The 23,523-nt window shown below is 44.7% G+C and overlaps 1 protein-coding gene across 1 annotated transcript in view; it reads right to left on the bottom strand.

The window, feature by feature from the left end:
• The window catches only part of SYNDIG1 (synapse differentiation inducing 1), a 77,268-nt gene extending 56,561 nt beyond the window's left edge, over nt 1-20,707 (bottom strand). Inside the window, exons 1-2 of the mRNA XM_065632617.1 lie at nt 20,176-20,707; nt 5,120-5,257 (exon numbers count right to left, since the gene is read on the bottom strand). Of these exons, the coding sequence (XP_065488689.1) occupies nt 5,120-5,257; nt 20,176-20,655 (618 nt within the window). The 5' untranslated portion in view covers nt 20,656-20,707. The remainder of the gene's footprint in view (nt 1-5,119; nt 5,258-20,175) is intronic.
• Nucleotides 20,708-23,523: the final 2,816 nt, after the last annotated feature.

The following is a 23,523-nucleotide window of genomic DNA, read 5'->3' as shown; positions in this document are numbered from 1 at the left end:
ACATTATTTGAGGTGCAGCCTCACCAGTGCCAAGAACAGGGGGACAATCACTTCCCTAGTCCCGCTGGCAACACATGCCACAAGACAGCAGGTACAAAGTGAAGCTCATTCACACCAGCACAGACTTAGGTCTCTGATAATGAATTTCTTTTTACAGAGGGAAAGAAATGTGTGCCATGGTATTGCTCTCTTTCATAAAAATAAATGCAGGGAGAAAAAGAAGATTCAGACAAAAAGATCTTGCAGGATTATCAACCCCCACCAAGCAGAAATCCTGACAGGCCACAATAAATCATCTTATAGGTTTAATGGTAAACTTGAGAAGACAAAAAGATTTTTTAAATTTTCTTTCTCTGGCTTACAAAGCTTCAGATTTCCCTGCAATCTAGAAAGCTAAAAACTTCTACAAAAATTAAGCTGAGGTACCTGCATGACTCCAGAGGGTGGAGATTTATGAAAAAATAAACATAATGAGGTTTTTTTGATCAGACACTGGTTGTGGAGAACAGTTTTATGGTGAAAGGCATAGGAAATCTACATTTTCCTCTGCAAAGGCTTCCCTGCAAAATGCACAAAAATCCCTCTGAGCCATTCAGACTCAGCTAAGGAAGCAGATAAACCAAAACATTGCAAGCATAAAAACTCATATGACCCATTTGTAGAAAAGTGGCAAATTAGCCAATAAGCACTGTCTACTGTTAAAAATCAGATACTCTGAGACGTTACCCCTCCTGAGAGGTCACCCTAAAGCAGTGGCCTCTGGACAGGTCACCTGAATGACTCATGTGTGCAAAGCCCCTGTAGCTCAGCTGTGACAGCTCAGGTGAGAGGGCGACCTGGATACCACTTAGCGTGATGCCAGTGTGACCAGGAGGACACCACATGCCTGTGTGGCAATGAGAGCCACATCCTGACCTCATGGTCTGAAGAAGCAAGCATTCTGCTCTGATGAGGCCCCACCTGGATTACTGTGTCCATCTCTGAAGACCTCAGTAGAGGAAAGACATGGACATGTTGGAGACGGTCCAGAAGAGGGCCACAAAAATGATCAGAGGGACGGAACAGCTCTGATGAAAGGTTGAGAGGGTTGGGGTTGTTCAGCCTGCAGAAAAGAAGACTCCAGGGAGACCTTATTGTGGCCTTTCAGTACTTAAAAAGGGGACTATAAGAAAGATGGAGACAGACTTTTTAGCACGGCCTGTTGCAATAGAACAAGGGGTAATGGTTTTAAGCTGAAAAAGGGCAGATTGAGATTAGATAGAAGAAAGAAATTTTTACACTGAGGGTGGTGAAACACTGGCACAGGTTGCCCAGAAAGGTGGTAGATGCCCCATCCCTGGAAACATTCCAGGCCAGGCTGGACGGGGCTCTGAGCAACCTGATCTGTTGAAGATGTCCCTGCTCATGGCAGGGGGGTTGGACTAGATGACCTTTGAAGGTCCCTTCCAACCCAAACTATTCTGTGATTCTGTGATGGAAGATGGGATACACGGGAAAGAAAATGTCCCAGTCCTGACAGTAATTTACTGGTACCTGACAGACAGAGCAGGACTGGGCAGCCACAAGCAGTGGGTGTGTCTTGTGTGAAGGAAAACACAGATTAAAATAGAAGCAAGTAAATGAGCGAGTGTACAACACAGTGATAGCCTCGGGCTATTTTACTGAGGGAAGATGAAAACCACCAACTCTGAGTGTTGGTTGGGATAGGAAGATCACCAGGCGATGCCCTATTCATGAAAATCAGGTATCTCAATGGAAAATAACTTCTTTTGCTTTCATAAAGTGCATTTCTAAATCCACTGCTCCTCCCTCCTAGCTCAGCTAAACCTGATGTGCATCGTCATTTCCACTATCCAGGCAGATCCTGCTCAGCTGCATTGCTTGATACAGATGGCCTACAAGAAGCTCTAAGTCAGCAGCACATTGGCAAGAGCCTTGGTGGAAAAACTAAGTCCTACACACAGCAAAAACAGCCTCTGCAAGGAAGCACATTGCTTTTATGTAGCACAGGGAAAACGAATCTATCTGTAAAGAGCATCTCTGAAAACTTGCAACATTGATCTTTGTATAATTCTTTTGAGCCATCACATGGTCATATACAGTGAAATGTACTGCCAGATGCTACAGGAATAAACTGAGAGCACCTGTCCCTTTGGAGTGAGCTGAGTTGTAAGTATATCTTTTGCAAATCAGGCCTTCATCTGTAAATGCATTGCATGCTTACAGGAGACCATTTTTTAAAAAAAAAAGTTCACCACGAGTGCTAAATTCCAGCACAATGAATCCATCCACTGCCTTTGAAGTTCCTACGTGTTACAATTTTTACCAGACTGGGCCTTTTTAGTATAACTACCCAGGAGATTTTTGAAAACATGAAATTTTCAAGAACTCAGGCAACTGAAAAAGAAGGTTTGAATGCAAGTGTCAAGTTTTGATCTTTAGTTATAGTTCTGACTTTTGACAAAAGACAGGGAATGTTGGACTATTAACAAGACATCTCAAATGTTTTTCAGGAGTTTAAATTAAAATACGTATAAAAATAGATATCACATGCTAATAGGACATAATGTTTTACTATCTCATATATAAAACATCATTCTGAACGGTTTATGCTCCAAAGTATGAGTTGATACCACTGTTGATATTAGCTTAGGTGCAGGATTTCAGTGGTTTATACCATCTATTTTAGCCAGTTCTCAGTCATAGAAGGTTTTGGCCTTAATTTGAGCTTAATTTTTCCACTGGAATGTGCCAATTTGTTGAACATGGGGTTTTGAAGAAGTGCCACTTTCAGTGAAGGCTGGTGATGAGCCTTCTGGAGAGGAAGGCAGGCAGTGAAGGTACCTGCCTTGGAACTCAGGGAACAGACAGACTGACATGCCTGTGTTGGACTGGGGCAACCAGGAACTTGAACATCTTTCTGCGAGAAATTTGGGGAAAGAAGTTCTCAGCTGATTCAGCTGTTGGAGAGAGCTACAAGGAGAAATGGGAGGAAAGGATCCTGCAGGGGTGGTGTTATTATTACATTTCTTTTAGTGAGGAAAGAAGAAAAAATTTCTGCTTCCAATGCAAATACAAAAAGCAGAAGTCAAAATTCCTCAGAAACACAGTCTTTCTTACGGCTGGGTTTAGCCACAACTTGCCTTAGTGAATCCAAGGGGTCAATTAACAAAGATTAATTTACTGCCTCTCAACATAATAAAACCAAAACACCTGCCTGACCTTTCTTGCTGGCAGCTCCTGGTTTTAGGCAGTCACATTCAGCAGGATGCCATTGGCCTTCTTGGCCACAAGGGCACAGTGCTGGCTCATGGTCATCCTGCTGTCCACCAGGACCCCCAGGTCCCTTTCCCCTACACTGCTCTCTAATAGGTCATTCCCCAACCTATACTGGAACCTGGGGTTGTTCCTGCCCAGATGCAAGACTCTACACTTGGCCTTGTTATATTTCATTAAATTTTTCCCTGCCCAACTCTCCAGCCTGTCCAGATCTCGCTGGATGGCAGCACAGCCTTCTGGCGTGTCAGCCACTCCTCCCAGCTTGGTGTCATCAGCAAACTTGCTGATAGTACACTCAATTTCCTCATCCAAGTCATTGATGAATATATTGAATAATACTGGTCCCAGTACTGTCCCTTGAGGGGTCCTTCATATACTGGCTCTCAGCACATTTAACTTCTCAGCCTTACTGGTTTTTAGTACTTAATTATGCTGTTTGTTTTGTGTTTATTGGACTGTGCTGTGCTTTCATTTCTTAGATAAAACTGGCTAGCAACCCCCAGGCCTCCTGAAGGAATGTTACTGCAGGAAATTAATGAATGCACTATTTTCTCCAGCACAGAGCTAACACATTGCCACTGGTGACAAACTCTCAACCCTTCCTTGGCTGCAGCATTGGTGAAAAATCCTGCTTAGTTTATGTATGTGAAGAGATGTGACCATTAAAACTGCTAATGAATAGGTCTGCCTGAAGGAGGAAATGGCAGGATGCTAAAGCACGTGTGGATCCTACCCAGTGCTTTACTTTCTGCTGTCATTGTCATCAGCAAATCTCTTCACCCAAACTTGCAAAATCAATAACACTCAAACAAAGAAACTTGTTATTTTCCACTGGACAAACTTTAATTGTCCCAGATGCCTTCAGGTTCAATAACAGACACTTCATTTAAAGCAAAAAATAGTAGTGCTATGTCTCCTTCTTTGATATTGAAGACAAGGATTCTTCTGATCTGAAGTGCCTGCTCTGGCTTGACAAATACCTAGCACTGGTAGATGTTTAGAGGAGGCAGGTGAGAGGGTGAATGATTTTGGTGCTGTGAAGTACGGACGGTAGTTTGCAATTGGTACTGCTACCATCAGTAGACAGAAATATAAGCGAATGTTTCCTTGCAGTCACAGATGAGACTTCCAGTGTGACTCCTTGTCTGTCACATTACATTATCTGCCATGCTGGGAAACTCAATAATTACTCTGCAGGCACTTACAAAGATCTACTTGTTGAAACAAATGATGAAGCATGAGGTGATTGTTAGGCACAGGCTGGAAACCAGCAATCCAAAACACCGTCGCTTCTCTGGTAAAAAATATTTTTGTATTAAAATTGGACAAGAAGAACAGACTAAGCAATTTTTTCAGGGGAAAAGGAAATGATTCCTGGAAAACAAATTCACTCTTGCAGAACAGAAATTATTTTTCTGCTCCTGGAAGGATATTAACTGGTCTGCTTTTACAGATGATCGGCTTAGGAACCAATAGATCAGTTATCCCAACAGGAAATCCGAATGTTTGAGGTAGCAAACGTGTTTTTGGCTCAGAAGTAATGGCTACAGAAAATTGCTAGCTGGACATTGTATAACCTGACATGGAACTTGACCATTGCCAGCTAAATCGTAAAATATTTTGTAGATTCCTCCCTCAGCAAAGTATGTCACAAGACAACGACCACTATCACAAAAACATTTCAAGGTGGGGAACACACTACCCTGTTTAACCACCTCCCACTACCCTGGAGACTGTCTTGCCCACATTTGTGTCTTGGTGAACTTTCCTTTATGGTGTGGGGTGATGGCTACTCCATGGATACAAAGCTCTGAATTAGCAGGAGACATTTTACAATTACCTCATGAGACAGGTAAAAGGCAGCAATTCCCAATGGCCAGAAGCAGCAGAGCATGGAGAACACAGTGAGGCCGAGATGATCTCTTGGTGGCATCATCAGGAAATTGTCTTCACTTTCAGTGTCACTTGAGTAATCGCTCTGGAATAGCAACGAGAGAGAAATGTAGAAGTGCTGGTTAATGATATCACTATTTCTCCTCTGCCATGGGCCAAGGTTGTGATCATCTGCCCATTAAAACTCCTCCCAGTTATGTGAGGGCAATTTGTCAACATCAACACAGGCCTCCAGCACTCATGGTGGAAGGCTTCTGATAACCTATGCTAGGATCTCTAGCATACAGAGGTCTCTAGTCAGGATCAGCTCTGGGGGCACTTGTACCCTATTCATCAGGGCCCATGCACCCTTTCTGCTCTGCTGAGGCCCCACAGTGATGGTACCACAGGAGTTACCCTGCCCTCCTGCAGTGTTCACACCAGCCAGTGGCATCCTTCAGGAGGACTTCAGGATTGGGACTATGGCCATGGCATATCTCCCTCCCTTCCCTGCTGAAAGTCTCACCAGGACACTAACCCTCTGTTTAGCAGCACCCCAAGGCAAAGCTGAGAAACCCAAACCCCTATGTCTGCACCAAAATCAAACAGGAGAGAAGTGGGAACAGAGCTTAGAGGCAGGGTGTTATCTCTGCAAGTGGCAGGTTGGGACTGCAGCTGCCTTGTTGTCACCAGTGCTTGGGGAAGCCACCTCAGACAGCATCACAAAGTCAGCCTCTTTTTCTTTCCTATTGTGTGCACAGCACTGGCTATCAGATGTCCTCCTTACGAGCACCAGGGGAATCTCTATTCACCAACTATGTCACAGCCTCCATCACTATCGCATGAACTTGAAAGCAAGAAATGAGAAATCACAGAATCATAGAATAGTTTGTGTTGGAAGGGACCTTCAAAGATCATCTAGTCCAACCCCGCTGCCATGAGCAGGGACATCTTCAACAGATCAGGTTGCTCAGAGCCCCATTCAGCCTGGCCTTGAATGTTTCTAGGGATGGGGCATCCACCACCTTTCTGGGCAACCTGTGCCAGTGTTTCACCACCCTCAGTGTAAAAAATTTCTTCCTCACATCTAGCCTGAATCTCTCCTCTTTTAGTTTAAAACCATTACCCCTTGTCCTATGCCAACAGGCCCTGCTAAAAAGTTTGTTCCCGTCTTTCTTATGGAAATCTCTACAGGGAGCTGAAAAGTGCCCATTTTACATGTTCTTCTTTCATGAAAGAAAGAAAGTGAGTCTCTAGCCGGATGAACCAGGGTGAACCTGGGTGTGCTGGCACTTCAGAAACATAATATCACATATCTAATGCATAAGTAGTTGTAGGCATTGGGTGCTCTGCATCTCCCAACTCAAATGCTAGTCTTCTGCAAGGTCACTGTACAAGTGGCCAGGAGAATGTCAGCCAGACACTACCCAATGGGGACAAGGTGACAAATGTAGTGCAAACCTAAGCATAAGGAACCGAAGTGGCAAAAGCTGAAAGAGAAAAAAACATGAGTTGCTCCAGCAGCAATGGGATACTGACGGATTTAGTGTGCAGGCAGAAGCACCTGCCCGGGCATGTTTCTTAGATGTCCCATGGTAAAGTTTCAGCAACCCTGACCTAGCCAAAGTTTCTTTCATGGCGATTGCTAGGACTGGTCCACAGGGAACCTGACTACCTTGCAGCTGAGCAATTCTCCAGCAGAGCAGGAGTGGAAGTGAACCTGCTCTCTGGTGGCTTCCTCCTGTCCTGCAGAGAGTCCACATGCAACAACAGGCACCAAAGCTGTTGTTATTCCAGGCTTTGGAGAAGAGTCCTGCCAAGCTTTTTAACTCACCTTAGAAGCATCTCCAACCTGAGACGAGGTGGCCAAAAATCTTCTCAAAAAGCCCTTTTGTAGTTGCATGTTCTTCACTGATTGTAGGAGAAATGTTGTGCAAAATTTTACTGAAAGGAAAACATCAGTATCATGTTTAGAAACTTACCCTTTTGGGCATGGGTATTGGATCCCTCTTAGAAACTTAGCAACCTGTTCAGGAGTTTTTGGCCTCTGGGCCAAGAACAACTGCTAAAGTGGCATAGCTCTACTAGTGAACTCTAAGTGAGAAACTCCTGAACAGGCTGCTAAGCATGCAAGACATGAAAATGAACCCATATGCAAGAAGGTAAGGCTCTAAACATGTCGCTAGTGAGCCATAACTCATAAGAACCTGAGAAATGCTGGCAGCCTAAAGATATTTGAAAGACTTGGCCCTGGACAAAGGGATTGCGTCCCAAGTTGACTCATTTGGGGGACCCACCAGGTGAGATGACCCATCACTTGCTGACATGGAGAGTCTGCTTTGACAGATATTGCTGCCAAGCACCTGCCACAGACCAGAGAAGCCTGGGATGGAGAGCTGGGGGACCAGACAGGTCCCATGCACTGAGATTGTGTGGCGCGCGTGAACACCAGCATGTAGAGCACCCCAGCCTGTGTGGGGACTCTCAGCAGAAGTGACAAAGCTCCATTTAGCACAGACTCAATATAATACCATTTCTGAAGGGACACCTGCTGATGTTGGGGATGTAATGTTTGAGCTTGGTGATTTGTCTTTCTGCTCTAATTTTCAGAACAGGTCTTATGACTAAATTTTAATATCAATAATCGTTCCTTTCAAGAGTAAGAGAAAAGAGGGGGAGAGAGGAAATCCACAACATTGCTGAAAGAGACTCTTGAAGCAGTGCGTTTCCCTGAACTTCATGACAGGTAAGATACAAAAAGAAAAATACTTTTGATTTCCCTGTGCTTTCCTGAGTAGTGTGCTGGCATTGTATCTGTGGAGACTACTTGTCTGATATTTCACATTGCCTTTTCTTGCAGATGAAGATGAAATGGGGCAAAGATTCTCTAGATAACTTTCATCAAGTGCTGAGCTAGAAAATCATCAGTTAATGCTGCTTTCTAAAGGGGCTCACGATCCCCATAGTGGTGGTGTCACGACATCTCAGAGAGCTTCCATGCTGACTGGAGAGGTGGCTTTTAGATTACAAGAGGATAATTGTGGAAGTTTTCTTGGTTATGCTGACATAAAACCCCTTACTGGGGAAGATTAAGTTACTATAGGCTTATACTAATTGAACAGTAGAGTTATACTGTGAATGCCACTTTGACAGGTGAAGTCCCCATAGTACACACTGGATCAGATGACCTGTCAGTCAGCAAGACTGACAGAATAATTCTGATCAGAAAGCCCTAACCATGTAGTTCAGACATTAACCAGAAGGGTGGGAAAAAAAAAAAAGTCACAAATCACAGAAAGAAATCCAATAGCAAAAAGTGCCTCTTACCCCTTCCAGCTAAACACTCATTTCTCCAAGCAAACCTTCCTCCCTAATGTTCTGTCTCTTACAACACGCTACCCAATCCTGAGCTGAGACATCTTCCCTATCCAGAAACCTTTCTGACATTGGGAAACTTTGGACAACTTGGCTGTCTTCAGTTGTTCCTGGATCTGCAAGAGCTGCGCCCTGACACTGGAGGAACTGGACATTAGGGTGCTGAGGAGTCAGAATTACTTTCACCAGTTATAGTCTCTTTGGCTTAGCAGAATAATCCCACATATTCACTAATAATCTTGTCCACAGCACTGCTCCTTTCATATTTAACAGTCTCTTTATAAATTTACATAGAACTTGTCACAATTATATTGTAATTTTGCTAATCTGACTGAAAGCTTTTAACTCTTGCAGAAGTTAGGGAATAGCATAGCTAATTAATTTTCAAGGTTTTGGTGTTGAGCAAGATGGCACAAACTTTACTTAATGTTAAGCTAGATGAGTGTAAGCAATCTAAAATATCAAACTATTAGGTTTTTCTTTCTACAGGTATACCACTAGTGCATCCTCCAACCAAACAATAAGCAATCAAAAGAGAACTTTTGCAAACATTAAACAAATACCTAGCAAAGATCATCCCTTTCTTGGTTGAGACATTCTGTTCATCATCAGAGCAAAGATCTCTAATAGTTACTCTCCTAACAACTCCCAGTTACTCCAGGGTTTTTGCTGAGGTGATAAAGACACAATCGAGTTATCCTCTTCGAAAAGAGCTCTTCTACCCTGTCAGTTAGGTGACATCTCTGTCTTCATGATGCTAGAAAAATCTTAGGATGAAACAAGGCAAAATTCATCCTGATGCAGCTGCAACCACCTAAGTGTCAAGAGACAGGAGGACCACGGGGTGCCAAGGAACAGCAGCAGCAGCCAACAGTCTCTTCAGGATGTTGAGGGACTCACTCCTTTTTAGGCATGACATCTGTTTCCAGTGGTTTCCACTGCAGCTGCACAACCACTTCTAACCATAACACACAGATAACATTGACAGAAGGCAATGCCTTTCCACTGCAACTCAGACTCTGCCTTGGAGACACATCTTTGCGCTTTAACATGAAAGATGTAATCTCAGCAGGTTCCTCAGTACTTCCCCTTGCCAAGTGAGCTGTGCTCTCTACAGCTCATGCGAGGTGCTGCTGTGAGAACAGATACCTGTGCAAATGGCCCTGTAGCAGAAATGACACATCTCTGAAATGATTAAGTACACAGTGGGGATTTCCTGCTTCCAATGGATCCTTTGTCACAAAAGCAGTTATTTCAGTGACAACAACCTTCCTCATCCTTGCTGACTAGTGCTAGTGTCCCTCACCAACATACTTGGAGTTCAGCTGAGAAGGCAGCACAGGATAAAGTAATCTCAGTCTCGGTTTATCCACAGATTTTGTGGCTGTTATGAGGAAGGGGTGACCTTAGGAGCCTAGGTGAGACTGGAGTTACCAGGAGATCAGGTGCCAGAGGACATCTCCCCAGAGCATTAGTTCCTGCAGAAAGCACAATGCCCTGCCCAGGTGAATGTTGATTACACTGAATGACAAAGAAAGCGAATAGCCTTTCCCTTCCCTTCCCTTCCCTTCCCTTCCCTTCCCTTCCCTTCCACTCCCTTCCCCTCCCTTCCCTTCCCTTCCCCTCCCTTCCCCTCCCTTCCCCTCCCTTCCCCTCCCTTCCCTTCCCTTCCCCTCCCTTCCCTTCCCTTCCCTTCCCTTCCCTTCCCTTCCCTTCCCTTCCCTTCCCTTCCCTTCCCTTCCCTTCCCTTCCTCCCTTTTTTTTCCCCTGGTAATACAGCAACAGGAACTGAAGACAGTGCCCTGTTTCCCCAGAGGACTAGGTGATACCATCAGAGAAGGCTTTCACTGGCTGAACCAGCTGGGACTTCCCTTCACAAAGCTCTTCCACCCTGTCTTTTTTGCACATGTTTTTCAACAGTGCACATCTCTGCAGCCATAAAATGTATTAGGTACAAGCGATGTGGGCAGGATATAATCTGGATTTCTGCAGAAAATGTAGATGTGACAAATGCTGAAGAGGAGAAATTAGCTTTGTTGGGAGTAAGGGAGGTGTCTACTTTCCAGATGTGGAATGCGTGTGATTTTGCAGTGGCTGGAATTTGAGTGCTAGACAATCCAACAGGAAACCTGGACCTCTATATTCAAGAGGGCTGCTTCTGACACTTCCCAAATGACCTATGCAAGAAATCAACCTTGAACATAACCACAAATGTGGCCACCCTGGAGACTGATAGTGTGAAGCTGAAACACTGGCAAATTTTAGTCTGTGAAATTCAACTAGCTGCTTCACGTTGATAGTAATGCTTCCTCAGCAAATGACTGCAGAAGGGATGGGAGAAGAAGAAGATATTTAAAATGGAATAATGAACCATGTACACACCCCATTCTTGGAAGGACCATGGCTTGGGAGCAGGCGTCACCTGGCACAGAGCAAAGCTGTCTGTACACAGAGCTGAATGCAGGGTGTGCACTTTGGACTGTGTTTCAAGAGGCAGTAACCCCAAGAACCACTAAACCAGAGTCAACAGCAAGCTGCAAATAAACCTCTTCTGTGATGCATCACAGGAAGAACCAACGTGATCCATTGAGAAGGAAGGAAATGTACAGTACTACAGACATGTACATACTGGGTCCAGTTCTGGTACCACTATTTCCCAAATATGCTGGAGAAATCAGGAATCAAAAGGCAGGTACATGTCATGCCACAGACAGTCATCTACACAGGAAGAAACTAGAGAGGACAACTTCACTTTTAAGATAAATTTAAGATGCAATTTCATCACAGTCTGTAAGTGTCTGCATGAGTAGATAATTTCTGATCAGAGACAGCTCTTTCATTTGGCAGAAAAGCAGAAGAAACCCCAGCGACTGAAAGCAGAACAGATGAAGAGCAGACACAAGGTGAAGATTTTTAACAGAGATGGTGATGAACACTTTCCTGCAGCTGTAATGGATTTTCTATTACACGAAGCCCTTTCCTAAATTGAGGCTAGCTATCCCTTAAAGCTATGTGCCTTACTTCAATGGAGACATTATGAGTGAACAGAAGCTCTGCAGGCAGCCTGCTGTGGGCTGCCTGTGACATACTGGAGGCTGGACTTGATGGCCACATAGTCCCTTCCAGTATTAAAAAGCTAGACACATAGCGGAAGTCAGACAACAAGGTCTGCTGTGAACTGCAGCTGACAGCAACCTCTGATGGATATTCAGGAAACAGCCCTTTTGGTATTACTCCTTTTTTCCATCAAAAAGACCAGCAACACTGCATACAAAACTGATTTCTGGTATGGCCCTATGCGATCTGCTTCAAATCCAGATGGTCCAGTGGTCTGTTTTTGACAATGACCAACACATGATGCAACTATAAGATAATATATGTTCTATTTCCCTCCACACAATGCCTGTTTCAGTAATGCAGTTAAACACAATGCCCTATACTGACCAGCAGTCTTTCCTCTTCTGCAAGCAGTCTGAGTTCACCTAAATGCAGCAGACAGAGAAGGCAGCATGCTGGATGGTAGCTGTCCCACTAAGGGCTGTAACTTATCACTGCGCTGCCACTTACTTGCCACTGAGCAGCATCTGGTTGATGCTTGCTTAAGAGGTGACATCTTTCAAACCTGTTGCCATCATGGATTCTTTGTTCTGGTGATGTTTCATATATTTATTTTTGCCTTTTTTTTTTTTAATGATTTTGAGTTTTGCAGTTGCTCCCCTTCAATTTTAATGTATCTATAACCCATTAACCCTGAACTGGTCCATGTCTTCTTGTTTCCCCAACTCCCAGTCTAAATTGCCTTGTCAGTCGAGCAGCCAGCCTTGCAGAACAGGCTCACAGAGGTTCCTCCTTTCTTAGAAAGCTTTTCATATATAAACTTGCAAAAACAAAACAGATCAGGGCCAAAACCCCTGGATGTAGCTGTCCAAGACCATTCTTCCCTGGATTTTGATCATCTCCCTTGTGATGTTTTCTGGACACTCACAGCGAGTTTGCCTATAGCTCATCAGTAACCTGTGTTCAGCACATTGCCACTGGAAGGGGATTACTGCAGGCAGCAATAAACAGATCCATACTACAACAGGCCAGCTGCCAGAGTCTCCTAAATCACACAGCCATAAAGTATAATAAATATTCCTAATTTCTGTGTGAGTGACAGGGGCTCTCAACAACCCTTTGCATTCATGAGGAGGGCCCATGTGTATCACAGCATGCTTGTGCCTTTGCAGGTGGGCCAGCAGCCACTGCAGAGAAGTGGCTCTCAGCAGCTTCCAGTTGTTGACAAGGGTGAAGCTGCAGTGAACACAATGCACTTCATCAATGTTCGTGGCACAGGGCATCACTTTAGGGCCCCCACTCAGGGAGAGGAAGATCTCCATAGTCTGCAGACACAAAGGTTCTGCCAGGAGGAGCAGAGCAGGTGGTCCATGCAGAGCAGATCATCTTAACACTGCCTGTTGAGGAAGATGAGGGAGATGCCTCTCTTCACTGAGCACCTTCAGCAGGAAAACTAGCAGTACACACTCAAGCTAGGGGAGTGGACCTTCATGATTGTTCTCCTTGTGCTTTAGAGCTGATGGAGCTTCCAATGTGGTCCAGTCCTCAAAGAAGCGTGCCCCATCCCCGCCTTCTGTAAATGACAGTGTCAGCTCCTCCAGAGCTCCTGCTGCTTACATGTTGGAAGGCAGGGTCCTCACTGCATAGCATCAGTCTAAAAACTCGGGGAAGTGATGATGAGAAAGGGAATTGCTCTGAGCCCTGGCTGCTATTAAACAAGATTCATAGAAAGGCACTTGGAGACTACTGAAGGTGACATCCCAGCTATGCTCCCTTCACCTAGGGCTGACTAATAAAGGTTAATATCCCTTGGCAGGGCTCAGTATCTCCAGACTCCAGTGGCTTCTTCTTTAAGGGAGAAAAATAAATCGAATGCGAATGAAGTGTAATCACTCTTGTAACCTGTTAATAATATGTCCAGGGACATAAAGCATGTCCTATGGGGTCAGACCAGTGGTTCATTGAGCCCCGTGCTTTGACTCTGACAGCAGCAGCAGGATGTGACACAAAACTGTACACTTTGCAGTCCAACCCTTGTTCCCCAGCACCCAGAACTGTTGTGTTAGAAAGAAAAGCTTTGCCAATTCCTTTTAATATGTTCATGGATTCCTCATCCATGTCTAGTCCCTTTTGAACTTGCCAATCTACCATTACCTCTTGTGGCAGCAAGTCAGCAAGTGTTCACTACTCCAAGTGTGAAGAACGAATTTCTGTTACCTGTGTTAAGCCAACCTCTTACTACCTTCCCCAAGTGTCCCCTGCTCCTGATATTGCAGGTTTGGCAAACAGCAGCTCTGCATTCACCTCATCCTTCACCTTTATATCTTGTGCAACTGGTTCATACACCCCTTGGCTTTCTTCTCAACAAAATGGAGAGTCTTAACCTTTTTCACTGTTCCTTGTAAGGAGGCTGCTACTTCCTCTTGATCATTTTCTTTGCCCTTTTCTGTCTTCACTATGTCCGTAAAAAGTGGGGACCACAATTGCCCACCCCATTTAAGAAAGTGTGTTGCACAGAGCTTTAATACAGAACAAAATGTTGCTGGCACCCTGTCTTGTTCTCAAAAATATTCTTTAAGATATCCAGCATTTTGCTGACATATTGGCTTGCCCTGCACACTGTTCTGTGGGACTTCACAACCCTGACAATGATTTCTCCACCGTTGTAGCTCACAGTTAAAAGCTTAGCATTGAGTTCACATCGATTAGACTATTTTTCCACAAATGTACCAGTTTACATTTATTTACATTGAAATGCATTTGCCACCATTTTGCCAGTCAGTTCTGTGAAGTCCTTCCAGAATTCTTCTCCACTGCCATGCCACCTGACTATTCAGAAGAAATTAACACAATCCACAAATTTGGGTGGGTCTAAGTGTTTCCAGAAATAAGAGCCCAAATGCCTCCATCTTTCCCTGCGACCTTATCTCACATCCCTGTATTCTTCTGAGCATGTGCCACAGGACAAAAGAAATGAAAATGATATTCCCAGATCCACAACACATCCCTAGGTGAGCTTGAGCGAGACATTTTTTGCACCATTTTCTTCAGTTCCCCAGGTGCAGAATGGAGAAAATACTGTTTTCGCACCATGCAAGAGTGCTACAAAGACCAGTCAATTCCTCAGTGAAAAGAAGGTGCAAGACCCTGAAGGGAAATGGCCAGATAATCAAGTACCTAAAGCATACAAGACTTGCCTCAGATGTCATCCATACTGCAGCCTCCCACATCTGCACTAGACTGCCTTTTCACCCATGTTGCAGAGCTCTCTGGAAGGGGAACCCCACCATGCTCAGCTCTCCAAAGGGGTGTCCAAATGTGCTTTCTGGACACCAGTTCCCAGGGGAGGCTCAGGACACAGCAGCTCAGCTCTTCTGAGCAAAATACAGGATCATCCAAGTCTGGGCAAGCTGGCCATATTGAGCAAAAGCATGCATGTCATGTGGCTTGACATGCATAAACCCCCCTCAAGTCCTTCTCTTCACATTGCAGAAGAGACATGGTCAGGAGGTGCTTGGGAATGTTGAGAAGAAGGGTTAGATGGAACAGGACATGGCTTAGGATCCACATTCTGTCTCTAGACTTTTATGGTCACGTTGAAGGGATGAGTTTCACAGCAGCATCCAGCAATTTGTAGGAGAAAAAAAAAAAAAAGAAGAGAGGTTTAGCTTGAAAGCACTACATTTCCTTTCTTCTTTCACCCCCCAGAACATTCTATTTATTTCATTTTCAGAGACTGCTTCAGACATTGCTGGGAAAAAGAAAAAAGGGGTTTAAGAGAGAGCTCAGACGTATTCTTTTATGCGACATATGAATAATTCAATTTGCTGCCATCAATAGCTTGCGTTTCTCTAAATAAGCCATCTATCTAGGGGTTAGGAGGAAAACTAGCTGGAGTGTAATATGACAAATGATGTTTCTGGATAAAAGATGGCACTGCATTTACACATGAACCCTAACAGGAGAGTATCTCAGCTAGCAACTTGTAATATTTCACTGCCGCCACATTTGACAAGTTGTCTGTCCATTAGTCGTGGTGTAAAGAACTCATAAGATATTTATAAGCATTCCAGAGATACCTAAATAGGGAATAATTTGATTTCAGGGATGGGCACTGAAAAGAGAAGTATAAAGGTTTGACAGAATGCGCAGCTTTCTGCTTTCATGGCTGGTAATTGCTGGAGCAAAGTGGGATTGTATATGCTAATGAGAGCTGTTTCAGAAATGTTTTTCCCTCCAGACAATTATGATTTTCATAGGCAGTCTGAATAACATTACAACAGGACCTGAGAAACGCTGCTAATTTAAAAAAAAAAGTTAAACACGTACATGTTGTTGCAGTGATGTGCAGGACTCCTGGTTAGGATGTCTCCTGCTCCTCTGCCAGGTCTCCCAGGTTCTTTCAAGTCCCTGGGCTTGGGGAGGGAAGAAGATGCCTGCTTCAAGGCAGCTTTTCAGAGACATTGGTGAGCTGGACAGACCCATTGTGAAGAGCATGACAGGCAACAACCCCTACAACCTGGCTGGGTCAGTTCTTTAAACTAAAACCAAATCACTCTCAGTCCAAATAGCTAGTATTTTTCAAAAACATTCTCTGCAACAAAGTTTTCTACAGGAAAACAACACCCTTTCTGATTAGCAAGAGCCGAACTCTCTTCAAAAATGAAACCCTGGCAGAAGTACACTGACCAGCAGGGTCCGTAAAAGCTATTTTCACATGCATCCATGGACTCCTGCAAGTGTTGAATGGAGGCAGTCATTACAAAGGGGTAGTTAGATTTTTCTGCTCTTCTAATAAACTAAATACCCAGTCCTGAAAACCACTAGGCAGGCACTTTGCACTTTGCAGTACCAGAGAGATGTGGGTGAAGCGAAGTGACTCACAACCCCAGGGTTGTTCTGTCCTCCAGAAGGCATTTTACTGAGATGCCTGAGTTGGGAATCCGCTTGCCTTGCCCTGACACATAGACAACAGGTAGTAACTCCCAGCTTTCAAGAGACAACAGCTCTTCTGCACAAATCTTCCTTCTTTGCTCATGTTTGCATAAAAGGGATATGTTTAGAGTTTTCTCCCAGAAAGAAGTGCCAAAGAAGATATGTTACAACAAAAAAACCCTTACAAGAACTGAGCCCTGCTGTGCTCTTATACTATGCAGGTCCTGTTGGACGAACTGTAGCATGACAGTCAATGTGGCAAGATACCCAGCAATGTGCTGTGCATCCTAGATGGCAGAATCAAATCCTTCAAGCCTCTCTCACACTGTGGAAGCAAAACCTTGCACTTCTGCTGTATCAGCCCCTCTCACTATTCTGCTCCCAGTCCTGGCACTAACCCCTTCCATCCTACTTTGGGTCTATTAGTAGTTTAAAAAAAAATTTGCTTCTTGTCAGTAACCGGTGAAAAAATGCATTTTAGTGGCCCAGACTTGCACTGCATGATTCAGGTGCTATTTTTCTCATTTGGACAGATAGACAAGCTTTTATATAGTTTACAACTCGGTATGGATCACTTCCCTATTCAGTGACTGCTGTCCCCAAATATTTTTCTTTCATTCCTGGAGTCTCAACACATGAAGCTATGTTCCTAATGAACCTTTGTACTAGTCAAGCCCAGGAGGCTCTCATGCATTTGGCCGCATAGACAGAGCATCTGTTCATGTGGGAACCAGAAGAGCATAACACAGCAGTCACCTTTTTTGCTGGTCTTCTGCTGTTAAATGCATATCTCCTCTCCATCTTTTTGCGTGACCAGCTGCATCTGCAGAGTCTGGATCTCTCTGGGATGGAAGTCAGTCTCCATGCTGAGACCCCTCGTGCTGAGTGCAGCTGCTCAACAGGTTGGTTGAAGGAGTATGAAAATTGCAGCACTTCACTGAGCTGGCCAAATAACACAGTGACGGAGACAGATACTGGGCTAGAAGCAGAGGCTTCTAGCAATTCTAGCAATGCATGTGTTTCCAGTCAGGTAGATCCTTCCCCAGACCTTGCCTCATGTTCTTCTTCCTTTCTCCAGTCCCCTTGTGGAGAAGCCCCGATACGGAACACAGGATTATGCACAGGTGTGTACTTAGAATCATAGAACAGTTTGGGTTGGAAGGGACCTTCAAAGGTCATCTAGTCCAACCCCCTGCAATGAGCAGGAACATCTTCAACAGATCAGGTTGCTCAGAGCCCCGTCCAGCCTGGCCTTGAATGTTTCCAGGGATGGGGCATCTACCACCTCTCTGGCAACCTGTGCCAGTATTTTACTACCCTCATTGTAAAAAATTTCTTCGTCATGTCTAGCCTGAATCTCCCCTCTTTTAGTTGAAAACCACTACCCCTTGTCCTATGCCAACAGGCCCTGCTAAAAAGTCTGTCCCCATCTTTCTTATAGGCCCCTTTAATGTACTGAAAGGCCACAATAAGGTCTCCCCAGAGCCTTCACTTCTCGAGGCCAAACAACTCAAACTCTATATGCCTGTTCTCATAGCAGAAGTGTTCCAACCCTCTGATAATTTTTGTGGCCTCCTCTGGACCCTTTCCAACAGGTCCATGTCTTTCCTGCACTGGGAGTTCCAGAGCTGGACGCAGGACTCCAGGTGGGGCCTCACCAGAGCAGAGTAGAGTACTTTGTGAATGTTGTCCTCCGCTCAGCACTTTGTATGTGTAGGTCAGGGCAGCTGTCCATACACCTCCCTGTTTGTTAGCACAGTAGCACCTTGCAGGGTTCAGTGAGGCTGGGAATCCCATGGTGCCAGATGCAGTACACTCACTTAAGAAGGGATGTGTATGACCTCACGGGGCTATAGTCCAGAGAAACAGGTCAGAAATAAGGAGGAGACAGCAAAAATGATGCACACACTGTCACGGCATGGTACAAAAATTTGCAACAACACAGGCAAAGAGACTTTCTCTTCCTTTGAGATCTGGGGAGGGGAAGGATGAAGTTCCTTTCCCCAGATCTTCGGGTTTACAGGTGGTTTTCTAGAAACACACATTCTCTACAAAAAGCAGATCCAGCTCCTGTGGTACCACCTCGAAGAGACACCCTAATCAAGGGCCCTCCATGGCAAAGGCACCTTAAAAATCCCACCAAGAAAAGGGAAAATATTTTTGGTATAAAACATTTTTTTCCTTGTCCTGCATATTTTCCTGGCCTTTTTTAGCCTATTCTCCAACAGCTGGCTAAAGAAAGTCTTGCTAGATTTGGATTGGCAAGAGGAAGACTTCTTTTTTATCTGCTTAAATGTCAGGTCAGATGTGTCAATAACACCATTAGGCAAACACATGCCTGCTGCAGTCACTTGCATCCCTACTGCATGAGAGAAACTAGGGCAAAAAGGCAGCAACTAGGGATTTTTGTTTTTATTAGGAAAATAAGAATTCCCACAGCCAATTTTGAAACGCCGTATAAGGATGTAATTTGAGCTAACACCCTTACACGCCTCAGAGAGAAATTTTTTGTCTCCCTGTAGATGCATTGAATACTGCATTACTGGCACACATTGGGAAAAACACCTTTCTCTCCCTACGTTATCAATACAGAGAGAAAAGAGAATAAAAGAGAGGTTGGGCTCTTGTTCATTTGCCCTCATGCTGATCACAAGATGAGACACTGGTATTACAGGAGGTAAAAATAGGAGGTTTAGGACTCATCAGGTCTCAGTGGAGAAAACTCCTGCAACAGAGAGACACAAAAAAATCATATCTTATCTTGATCTCAGACATTCAAGTCAAAACTGTGCCTTTGCTCAATATAGCCAGTCTTTGCTAGGGTAGGAGTCTGTGATCAACACTGGAGAAAGTTTTGGGATCGGTAGCATTATGCGCACCCTTCATTCCCACACACACTGGTAAACACAAGTCTGTGCCACACTAGGGCAGCTGGTTTCAGCCATAAACAAAAGATTTTTTTAAAGCAAAAAGTGCATTATTTAAGGAAGAAAGAAGTTGATTCCCACAGTCTGCCCCATTTGGAGAACAAAATATATCTTGCTTTACTGTGAACAATCAATGCAGCATAGGAACCTAAAAGAAAACATTTCATTTGGGATCTAATGAAGTGTTTCACACCATCAGAAAAAAGTAAAATCAGTGACATGGGATTCATTGCAGCTTGAAACCCAAAGACTTTTGGGCTTGTGTTCATTCACAGACAGAAATGTTTTGTGTTTGTGCCAGTATGCAAAACAATCTGCTTTATACCCAGCTTGAGTGAGGGGAAAATGGAGATGGTGTTGGCCTGCTGAGCAAGACAAGCTTCATGTACAGGAACAGATGCTCCTGGCCTCAACCTTACACAGCATTTAAGCACGTGTCATCTTCAGTTTCTGACCAGCCCATTTAGAAGCAGGAGGGAAATGCTGATCCCGGTTAGGGCCAGTGGGAATTCCACCATTAGTACCCACAGGGTTGGGACTTTACCCAACACATAAAGTTGAGCGATCACTCACTGTCCTGGCCAGAGGAGAGAGCGAAAAAGCTGATCCCATGCAGACCAGCTTCCAAAGCAGCTGATCCCATGCAGACCAGCTCTTGGAAGCTGTACACTTAACGCAAATATGCCCTCTTCCCCCCAGCCCTCTCCACATACCCCAAATGACATCTGACCTCTAGCTCCTGGAAATCGTCCTCTTCCTCCACATCATAGGAAAGCGTGTGAATCTTGATGTCATCCACTGTGAGATCAATGAACTTGCTGTCCGGGTACTCCAGGCTGTCTTTGGTGGGGGAATGGTCCTCAATGAAGGTGGTTTCACAGCACTCTGGGCCAATACTGTCGCCCCATGAGTGCAGCACATTCTCCGAGTAGAGGATGATGTTCGGCCGATAGTGGGACTCCACTGTCTGCTGCAGCATGTTGGGGTCCAGGAGCTGCTGCACAGGGTCATTTCTGCCATTCTCCAGGCAGTTTGGAGAGGAAAGGCTACTTGCTCGGTGGCTCTGGTAGTGAGGAGTAGGGTACACAGAGACGAGACCATCTCGGCTCTCTGCCACTAAGTTCCTTGTGTTAATTAAACCATTCCTTCTCCCGGCTTCAGTGATCTTATTGTGCATTAGCACACTGTTCTTCTCAACCAAGCCATCCATACTTGGAGGTGTCTGAGGGAGTAGGACGAGTGGTCTTTATTTTGTTGTACCTTAGAGCAGGTCACACTGGGGCAGCAGCTCCCATTTTCCTGATGAGTAAAGGAAATAAGATACCAAGCTGAAGACATAGGCAATGAATAATATACCAAAATACACATCAGCTTGTCTTTGGTATCACCTCATGAGAAAATATAGCCCCACATATGTGCACACCCTGCCCTAACTCTCAAAATATATCCCCACTTGGAGAGGCAAAAAACCTGACCCCAAATCCATGGAGTGAACAGGAGTTCAGAACAATGTGTGGTGAGAACAGAACAATGTGTGGTGACAGAGGACTTCCTGAAATGTCTTGGTAATGGTGTACCCTGTCAGAGAAGAGCTATGATGCCTCTTCTATCCTGCCAGAGTTATGCCACTGTCATTCTGGGGACAATGTCCCTTTCCTCTAAATGTTCTGATAAGAGAGGTAGGGGGAAAAAATATAAAAGAACCATTTTCAGTTCTCAGAAATCTGCAGTTACAAAAGGCAGATGTGTGTTCAGCTGTCAGTCTCTGCAGCTACCCTTCACCCTTGGCAGGTGCTTTACTACACTTTGAAAATCAGATGAAGGAAAAGAAGCAGGCAGCACTCTTTAAAACAACTGAAAAAACATCACCTGAAGACAAGATCAGATCTGACCCACAGGAATTAAATATTCTCTGGATGGGGTCCCAACTTCCCTGTGTTGCTCTGGATGCCCTACTTCATCCAATGCCTCCAAGGCTGCCCCAGGGAAACAGACCTAAGGGCGGTGATGAGGCTTGTCAGTGTGTCCATTCCCATCCAGATTCACCTGGAAGGCATGGAGGCACAGTCGCTTGAGCTCCAGGAGCTGGTTGTCTCCTTTTCACAGGAACAACAGCCATGCTCTGTCTCACCAGATCACCAGCCTGGTTCCATTTTGTGTGGATTGCACCAAGGTGTAAGAAATCACAGGGACAGTTCAGAAGGCCAACAGTACCTCTTTCTAGCCCAAACAGTTTCTCACCAGAACACTAAGTTTTGTTCAGGTGCAGCCAAAGGAAAATGCTTTTTGAAATGCAGGTGAATCCACCACAGCAACAACAAGCTCAGGGTTTTGTTTAAGGGCCTGACCATAGAAACCACAGAAATGTTCCTGGCTTCAAAGAGCTTCATATTAGATGCTCAGGCCAAATTCCTAAGGTAGAATTACCTGTCCCCAGTGTGCTGCATAGAGGAAAACAAGAATCACACATACATATTTGCGACAGGATGGATCCTGACATGCTTCACTTACTATGTAGGAAGGAACCTGTGGTGTTGCTCAGTTCTACCACAGATTTAAGCATCTATCTGGCCAGTGCTCACCTGCTATACATTTAAACCAGTCTTGTACACCAATCTTGCAGACTCCAAGTGACACTTTCCCCTTGGGATGGGGGAGGTGGGGTGGAAAACATCCAAAATGAGGCAAGGACAGCACAGGAAGCATCCTTCCCACACAGAGCTCCTCCAGTAATGGGACTAATGCATTGGTCAAGACATCTCTGGAGTCCCACATAGCAGTGCTTTTTGAACGCTTCAGGGAAGGTCAGCAGAGATGTGGATGGCAGCATGCAATCAAGGAAAATTGTTTAACCCTAGAGTCATTTCAATCTGTAGATAGCTGGCTACCTTACCAGAGCTGGAGCCAATGTTCTTGACCCTCCAAGTGTATTGCTCAATGGTAAGGAGCTGGCAAGACCCTTAGGCCTTTTCATTACAATAGTTTAACAAATAATAACAATAATGATAATAATAGTAATAATAATAAGGTGGCATTGATTTTTCTTTTCTAGGTGAAATTCCTGAGTGGCTGGCCATTAGGGTTAAATCAATAGCGCCTTAATTGCCAATGCATTTTGATGAATAGCTTAAGCAAGGTCAATTGCTGTCTAGGGAAACTAAGAAACAGTTGAGGTACCTAGAGATTCTTCATCAATAAAAAGGCAGGATTAAGAGTGTTGTCAACCACAAACGAAATTTAATGTCCTTATGGATAAAAGAGAACCTTACCTCTTCCAATCCACTGGCTGAAGGGAGTTAAATCAGATTTCCAAGGCCTTTGTAACCTGTTGCTACCTCAGTGGTGGTGGGAGAGACTCGCAGGCTGGACTTCATTTCACTTACTGCAGATGCCCGAGGATGTTTCTTGGAATAAATCAATCGCAGTTATGCAACATGGACAGGACCAGTGGGCTCAGTTTCCCTTTGGAGTAACAACGCCCCTGTAAAATACAGAGAGTAGACCATCTTAGCTTAATGTTAACCTTCAGAGGAGTGAAGCAGGTGAAATGATTCTCCCAGGTCCAGATGGAGGAGCAATGGACAGTGGCACATGGCCATGAGTGATGCTTAGGGACAAAAGCCCCAGCTTTAGCCTTAACTCTGGAGCCCTCAGTACAAGAAAGACATGGACCTGTTGGAGAGGGGCCAGAGGAGGCCACAAAAGTGATCAGAGGGATGGAACACCTCTCCTATGAGGACAGGCTGAGTTGGGGTTGTTCAGCCTGGAAAAGAGAAGGCTCCAGGGACACCTTATGGTTGCCTTTCAGTACATTAAAGGGGCCTATAAGAAAGACAGGAACAGATTTTTTAGCAGGGCCTGTTGGCATAGGACAAGGGGTAATGATTTTAAACTAAGAGGGGAGATTCAGGCTAGACATGAGGAAGAAGTTTTTTATGATGAGGGTGATAAAGTACTGGCAACTAAAAAAAGGTTGCCCAGAGAGGTGATAGATGCCCCATCCCTGGAAACATTCAAGGCCAGGCTGGACAGGACTCTGAGCAACCTGATCTGGTTGAAGATGTCCCTGCTTATTGCA

The sequence above is a fragment of the Caloenas nicobarica genome, chromosome 3, assembly GCF_036013445.1.
Source record: "Caloenas nicobarica isolate bCalNic1 chromosome 3, bCalNic1.hap1, whole genome shotgun sequence".
In the NCBI taxonomy this organism is placed as follows: Eukaryota; Metazoa; Chordata; class Aves; order Columbiformes; family Columbidae; genus Caloenas; species Caloenas nicobarica.
The sequence above is the reverse complement of the archived record's forward strand: the minus strand, read 5'-3'. Positions and strand labels throughout refer to the sequence as shown.